This window comes from Vespa mandarinia, chromosome 18, assembly GCF_050613455.1.
Source record: "Vespa mandarinia isolate Hongniang chromosome 18, ASM5061345v1, whole genome shotgun sequence".
NCBI lineage: Eukaryota > Metazoa > Arthropoda > Insecta > Hymenoptera > Vespidae > Vespa > Vespa mandarinia.
The window spans coordinates 2,505,737-2,513,603 of NC_140827.1; the positions used below are offsets into that span (position 1 = coordinate 2,505,737).

The 7,867-nt window shown below is 28.6% G+C and overlaps 2 protein-coding genes across 2 annotated transcripts; both read left to right on the top strand.

The window, feature by feature from the left end:
- The first annotated feature begins 3,026 nt into the window (after positions 1-3,026).
- Rpn1 (regulatory particle non-ATPase 1) lies at positions 3,027-6,316 on the top strand. Its single transcript, XM_035874638.2, has 4 exons — positions 3,027-3,244; positions 3,399-4,129; positions 4,255-5,825; positions 5,914-6,316. Exons 1-4 carry the CDS (start codon positions 3,167-3,169, stop codon positions 6,213-6,215), a joined length of 2,682 nt encoding a protein of 893 aa, XP_035730531.1. The 5' UTR covers positions 3,027-3,166; the 3' UTR covers positions 6,216-6,316.
- A 141-nt stretch (positions 6,317-6,457) lies between these two features.
- On the top strand, positions 6,458-7,857 carry LOC118445328 (uncharacterized). The gene is made up of 3 exons (XM_085662559.1): positions 6,458-6,860; positions 6,946-7,125; positions 7,257-7,857. The coding sequence occupies exons 1-3, from the start codon at positions 6,762-6,764 to the stop codon at positions 7,695-7,697; spliced, it is 720 nt and encodes a 239-aa protein (XP_085518685.1). The 5' UTR covers positions 6,458-6,761; the 3' UTR covers positions 7,698-7,857.
- The last annotated feature ends 10 nt before the right edge of the window (positions 7,858-7,867 follow it).

Here is a 7,867-nt window from a genome sequence, read left to right on the forward strand (position 1 = left end):
GCTTTTGTATTTAAGATTTTTACATATAAGAGGAAAAAAATAAATAAATAAAAATTGATCTGTTCTTCTTCTTCTTCTTCTTTTTTTTTCTTTCTTTTTTTCCATTCTTTCATATATACTTTGTCATACATTTTGAACACTTTTTTTCTTTTTCGATCAATTTTTATAGGATCATATTTATTTTTTATTCTTCTATATTAATATATCTATTTTATATGCTTAGTTTGTTTATACATATATATATATATATATTTCCCTCCCCCTTTTTTTTATGTAAAGTCACTATAATAGATAGTATATATATCGGTATGTACTATCAAAGATGGTTACTAACTGCAGTATCGACGAAACAACGAAGCGCTATTTCGTAAAATATAACATTCTAATTTGCATAGTTTCGAACTTGAAACTGGTACTATCGTCGTTATCCTTGATTCTAATCATTAACGTGCCTATTTATTTTCTAACAAATTTTCTTTCTTCTTTTGCTATTTTCCTTTTTCCTTATATTTATGTGTTTAAATCTAACGAAAAAATTTTATCTATTTGTTAAAAAAAAAAAAATACAAAATCTCAATTATTTTTGTATATTAATTTTTTCTAATCTCATCTATTCAGATTTACGTATAAAATGTATTAAGAAAGTTCTCCGTTTGATTGTTTAAATGAATGAATAAAAAAAAAATAAAGATATTACGTAAAAAAAAGTTAACAATTTTATGTAGAAGAAATTATATCTGGTATGTGTTGAATTTTTCATAAATATTTTTTTGCCGTCATACTAATAAAAAAAATTCTCTTTATTATTTAAATAAAATAAAATAATCTCTCTCTCTCTTTTTTTCTATATTTATTTAATAAAAAATAATTGAGAAAATGTGTGCATATATAATATATATATATATATTAAATCAATCGAGAAAATTCTGAATATAAAAAAAAAAAAAAAGAAAAAAGAAACAATAAATTTAAAGCAGAATAAAAAAAGAAATGTATACGATGAACCTAATATTGATATATGTCGAATGATGGAGAACATACACTTTGCAATATTTTTCTGTTTATCTTCGATCGTTCTGGGTACATCTAAGCGACTTAACGAAATATCCGACGACTAGCTACGAAGAACACGCACGTTGTTCAAGTATATGCGTTTCGTGAGAGAATTTCATTATGTCTACAGCCCCTGAATAAAAGCAAACCTTGCAACAACGCCGATAAATGTGTTGCCGTTTTATCGGGGCTATGAAAACCGGAACTTATAACTCGCGTACGAAAATCTTATACTTCTTCTTTAAAAAAAAAAAAAAAAAAAAAAAAAAAAAGAAAAGAAAAAAAGAAAAAAAATCCAAAGAAAAACATGTGAGAAAGAAAGAAAGAAAGAAAGAAAGAAAAAAAAAACACAAATATTACGATCAAATGAATAAATAAATAAATAAATAAATATTAATTAATTAATTGACGAATTTATCGAAAAGAAAAAAGAGAAAGAAAATTCATCGTTCGTTCCGATCATTTCGAATTATTTCAAATTTTCGCGGGTTACTATTAGAAGCCAACAACGTTAGTCGTTGAAATACAAAAATAATTGGAATTATCGATCGATATTAATGATCGATATTAAATTGAATCAATTAACAAAATTTAAAAAAAAATTTTTTTTTTCTTTTTCCATCAAACGATACTATATCTTTATATATATATATATATATATATATATATATATATATACACACATACTAATCTGTTGAAAAAAAAAATGTAATAATTATTTTATTAGTATTATATAATTATATCGTTTTTATTTAAATAACAAACGATAGTATAGACATAACCTATTGAGTAACAATGAAACATACTACATATATCGAACGATTTTATTTTTTTCGAACGAATAGAAATAGATTCGATTGTATTTCTTGGTTAAAGAAGAATTAGATATAAAAAATAAATAAATAAATAAATAACTCACCACTTAGATATCTCCTCCCTCGATCAGTTTTTTTCTTTTCACAAATATCGATCACCACATAAGCATTGTGAAAATGTCTCACTATAATGTTACATCGAAATATTTTCTCTTAGACTTCTATTAGAAAATAATTCTCAAAGTAGTTCGAACTTTGTATCTTCATTGAAGTAAAATATGTAAATAAATTAATTAATTTAACAATTAAATTGATCGATCGATTAAATGAATAAATAAAATAAAATAAAATAAAATAAAATAAATGAAAATAAAATAAATAAATAATCACAATATGCGTATACCCATTATACACATACACAGATAGACACGCACACACACACACGTGTACACACGCGCGCGTACGTTTCGATTTATTTCGGGGATAACGGCTTAACGCCGCTCCACCAACGGCGATTTGCACGTCACAGGTGCATCGCGACGTCTGACGTTCCCGCCTCCATTGGCGTCGACTCTACGTCACCCTGACAACCGCGAATAACAAATCAGTAAACGCTTGCGCTTTAATGTCCTCTCTGACGTCACATTTTACCGCGAATTTTCATTTCATTATCAACGAATTCAATTGTTTTTGTTCCCTTTTTTTTTCGTTCCCCTCCTTTTTCTTCTTCATTCTTCAATCATTCGTTTATTAATCACTCGTTCGATCACTTTGTTTCTTTACCTTTTTTTTTTCTCATTATTCCTAATCGAATTGAGAAAAAAGAAAAAAAAAGGAAGAAAGACTGATTCTTATTTCCCGCGTTTTTTTTTTATTCAAATTCGTATTTCATTTTTTGTTTTTTCTTTTTTCATCGCTACCTGTACGTACATAAATATATTATTTTTAATCGGAATCAATTTAAGGATTGTATAAATTTTTTTTCTGTATATATATATATATTTTTTTTTTTAAATTAAATAATAAAATTTTTAGATTAATAAAATATATATATATATATACTTTTGGTAATCTCACTTGGACACTTGATGGGTAAAACAGTTTTGATATTAAAGTTCATAGTTATCGTCGTAGAGGCGTTCAAGATCATGGTGACTAGCAACATTGAAACTCATGATTCCAATGTACGCAGAACTATTCTGCGGTACGATTGACCACATAGTATTTTCGAGGATTATTAAAGATCTTAAGATTTTTTTTTGAGATTGAAAAAAAAAAGTGAAGTTATTTAAGACAAGATGCCAGAAAGTACGAAAGTCGAGGCTAAGCCATCTAAGGATCTTAAAAATGAGAAGGAGGATGAAAAGAGTGAATTGGTAAGTAAATGGATATTAACAGGGGAAGGGAGGGAGGGAGGGGGGAGAAAAATAGTTTTTCTTATTATCATAATTAATTGATGGCAATATATTATTTATTTATTGATTATTTTTTTTCTTTCTTTCTTTCTTTCTTTCTTTCTTTTTTCTTTAGACCGAAGAGGATAAACTCTTGCAAGAGGAATTAACATATTTGGTAGAAGTATTACAAGATCCAAGTCAAAAATTACATCAATTTGCATTGGAATTATTAAGAACACAGATACGTGCATCTACAACGTCTATGACAAGTGTACCAAAGCCTCTTAAATTTATGAGACCACATTATGATACCATGAAAAAGATTTATGATAAAATGGCCAATCCAAAATTAAAAGAATTATGTTCAGATATTATTTCAGTTTTGGCTATGACAATGGGAGAAGGAAGAGAATGTTTAAAATATAGATTAACGGGATCGGCTTTGTCCATTGGAGAATGGGGACACGAATATGTTAGACATTTGTCAGGTGAATTGGCTGGTGAATGGGATGAAATTGCTGGAGCTGATGCCGAAACTATGAGTGAAAAATTAATTGCCTTGGTACATGAAATTGTACCTTATAATATGGCACACAATGCGGAAACCGAAGCTTGCGATTTGTTAATGGAAATTGAAAGGCTAGATTTATTGGAACAATATGTAGACGAAAGTGCATATCAAAGAGTTTGCCTTTATCTTACAAGTTGTATACCTTATGTAGCTGATCCTGAAAATAGTACATTACTTCAAACAGCTGCAAAATTGTATAGAAAATTTGGTCAATATCCTCAAGCAGTTAGACTTGCAATGCAACTTAATAATTTACCACTTGTCGAAGATATCTTCACCAAATGTACAGATCTGTAAGTACAGCAAAAAAAAAAAAAAAATATATATATATATATATATATATATATATATATATGTAATAAGTAATGGCAAATATGAAGTATTATATTTTATATAAATATCTTACGTATCTTTTTAGATCTGTTCAAAGACAGTTGGCTTTTATGTTGGGCCGTCAACAGATTTTCTTAGATCTGAATGAATCCACGGTGGAATACGACGATTTAGTAGAAATAATGTCCAATTCGCAATTGAATAATCATTTTCTTAATTTGGCACGTGAATTAGATATAACAGAACCCAAAACACCAGAGGACGTATACAAGTCACATTTGGAAAATTGTCGGCCGCCATTTGGTGGTGGACAGGTTGATTCTGCAAGACAAAATTTAGCTGCGAGCTTTGTTAATGGTTTTGTAAATGCTGCATTTGGACAAGATAAATTATTAATTGAGGATGGAAATAAATGGTTATACAAAAATAAAGAACATGGAATGCTCAGTGCTACTGCATCTCTTGGTTTAATATTATTATGGGATGTTGATGGTGGATTAACACCAATCGACAAATATCTTTATTCTTCGGAAGATTATATTAAATCAGGAGCACTTTTGGCCTGTGGTATTGTAAATTGTGGTGTAAGAAATGAATGTGATCCTGCTTTGGCACTTCTTTCCGATTATGTATTACACAGTAGTAATACAATGAGAATTGGTGCAATTGTAGGTCTTGGATTAGCTTATGCTGGTTCTAACAGAGAAACAGTATTATGTTTGCTCACACCTGTTCTTAGCGATCCAAAATCAAGTTGGGAGGTCATAGGAGTAGCTGGTCTTGCTTTAGGAATGGTTGCAGTTGGATCTTGTAACGCTTACGTTACAACTACAATAATGCATACGTTAATGGAAAAATCAGAAAGTGATCTTAAGGATACATATGCACGTTTCTTACCTTTAGGATTAGGATTATGTTTCTTAGGGAAACAGGAAGCTGCGGAAACAATAATTGCAGCATTAGAAGTTATACCGGAACCATTTAGATCTATGTCAACAACGCTCGTTGAAGTATGTGCATACGCAGGAACAGGAAATGTCTTAAAGATACAACATCTCTTACATATATGTTCTGAACATTATGAGCCAGCGAATGAAAAAGAAGATAAGAATGATCGCAAAGATAAGGACAAAAAGGAAGAGAAAAAAGAAGAAAAAGAAAAAGATCTTAGCTCTCGACAAGCAATTGCTGTTCTTGGAATTGCATTGATTGCAATGGGAGAAGAAATAGGTGCAGAAATGGCATATAGAACATTTGGACATTTATTGAGATATTCCGAACCGGTCATTCGAAGATCTGTACCACTTGCTTTAGGACTTATATCTGTTTCTAATCCAAAATTAAATATATTAGATACATTATCTAAATTTTCGCACGACAGCGATCCAGAAGTAGCGCACAATGCAATATTTGCAATGGGATTAGTTGGAGCTGGAACAAATAATGCAAGATTAGCAGCTATGTTAAGGCAATTAGCATTGTTCCATTCTAAAGATCCAAATAATTTATTTATGGTCCGCATATCGCAAGGTTTAACGCATCTTGGAAAGGGAACTTTAACATTATCTCCATATCATAGTGATAGACAATTATTAAGTCCTGTTGCATTAGCAGGTCTCCTTGCTACATTGATTGGTTTTCTTGATGTCAAAAATAGTGAGTATTTCCATTGTTTATAACAATAATAATATTAAGTAAAATTTATATATTTTTTATCATAATTACTTGTATATATTTGTTGCAGTTATTCTTGGAAGATCGCATTATCTCTTATATACATTGGCAGCTGCTATGCAGCCAAGAATGCTTGTTACATTTGATGAAGTTTTAAATCCATTAGCTGTACCAGTACGAGTAGGTCTTGCAGTCGATGTTGTAGGCCAAGCAGGTAAACCTAAAACAATAACCGGTTTCCAAACACATACGACTCCTGTATTATTAGCATATGGCGAAAGAGCCGAACTTACTACCGAAGAATATATACCATTAACTCCTATTATGGAAGGCTTTGTTATATTAAGAAAAAATCCAGATTTTGTACCTTAGATTTATTATCATATAATTCATCCTCCGAATATACCTCTTATTGTATGTTTTTTCTAAAACAAAATATTATAAGATATAAAAAAAAAATAAAGATTTCATGTTATTTATAAATCCTTAAAATGTAATAAGCTATAAAATTAAAAGATATGATTTTGTTTATATGAGAAATAGTATTATAATGTTAGTTAAGGCATACAAAGACAGATGGCGAAACCGTTCCCAAAACAATGAGTCTAATGATACATAACCTAAAAAATCGTTACAGATATTATTACCATTTTTACTTGCTGTTATAATAGTGCGTTATATATTAATATTTTCTTTACATCATTAAAATATTAATAATTATAACGGAAACAATTTTAGTGATAAATATTTTATCAAGAATAAAATATTATTTATTAATGAATTAAAAAAAAAATACTGACGCGCAATAGTTTATTCATTGACACACGTAACCTATCAAAAATTTATAAATATTTTGATTGTTTGTTTATTAATAATTATATATAAATTACATTCCTATTGTTGTTATTTTATAACAATATGAGTAATAAAAAAGAAAAGGAAGAAGAGAAGCCAATAGTTGCTAAAACAGCAGTGGATTTGCAAAGATTAAAATTAATGAAGTTAATGAAAAATCCAGTAAGTATATAATTATATATATAATAGTATATATTGTATTACATATTTTTATGATTTCTAATAATTTGTTTATTTTATTGATAAGGACAAACCTATTGTATTACCAGAACGACCTAAACCTAAAAATACACCAACAGTACCAGAGTTTGTTCGAAATGTAATGGGTAGTAGTGCTGGTGCTGGTAGCGGAGAATTTCATGTCTACAGACATTTGCGTCGTAAAGAATATGCAAGACAAAAATTTATTCAAGAGAAAGGTCATAAGGTAAATATTTCATTAATTATTATTAATTAAGTTTATTGATTATATTCACTTTTTAATGCTAATCTTGGAGTTCGCTTTTTTTTTGTATCCTTTAAAAAATTTTTTTAATAATTTTTAATATATAATTACAGGAACTTTTGGATGCTCAATATCATGAAAAGTTAGAGCAAAATAAAAAATTGGCAGAGGAAGCAACTGCAAAAAAACGGGCCAAAAGATTAAAAAGGAAACAAAAGATGAGAGGAAAGAAAAAAATGAAAAGTACAAATGTTGAAAACAACAATAAGGAAAATAGTGATAATATACATAGCGAGACAGAGGACAGTGATTCGGCAGAAGAAACTATTGAAACTAATGAAGTACGGTCTGATGTTAATTGCGATGAAGTGACTATTAAAAGTAAAATTCATTTAGAGACAGAACAATTAAAAGAAGTGGAACATAATAAAGATGAGTCCGAAGTTACATGTAAGGATACTATAAATGATACTTCTACAGAAGTAGAACAAGATCAAGAAAATAATACAATATTAAATGAATCTGTGAAAAAAGAGACAAAGGAAGATAAATAAGATGAATACGTATATATATATATATATATATATATTATGTATTCAAATTATATAATATATATATATGAAACAAAGTGAAACGTAATAAGAAAGAAAAAGCATACTCTAAATGTAGAATCTTCTTATTTCCAAGAAATTATTACCAAACGTCATTTTTCCCTTTTATATAT

Excerpts from the sequence above, each read along its gene's own strand:
- LOC118445328 (XM_085662559.1), top strand. The coding sequence starts at position 6,762 with ATGAGTAATAAAAAAGAAAAGGAAGAAGAGAAGCCAATAGTTGCTAAA. Across the intron at positions 6,861-6,945 it reads TGAAGTTAATGAAAAATCCA|GACAAACCTATTGTATTACC; the intron begins GTAAGTATATAA and ends TTTATTGATAAG. Across the intron at positions 7,126-7,256 it reads TTCAAGAGAAAGGTCATAAG|GAACTTTTGGATGCTCAATA; the intron begins GTAAATATTTCA and ends ATATAATTACAG.
- Rpn1 (XM_035874638.2), top strand. The coding sequence starts at position 3,167 with ATGCCAGAAAGTACGAAAGTCGAGGCTAAGCCATCTAAGGATCTTAAA. Across the intron at positions 3,245-3,398 it reads AGGATGAAAAGAGTGAATTG|ACCGAAGAGGATAAACTCTT; the intron begins GTAAGTAAATGG and ends TTTTTTCTTTAG. Across the intron at positions 4,130-4,254 it reads TTCACCAAATGTACAGATCT|ATCTGTTCAAAGACAGTTGG; the intron begins GTAAGTACAGCA and ends GTATCTTTTTAG.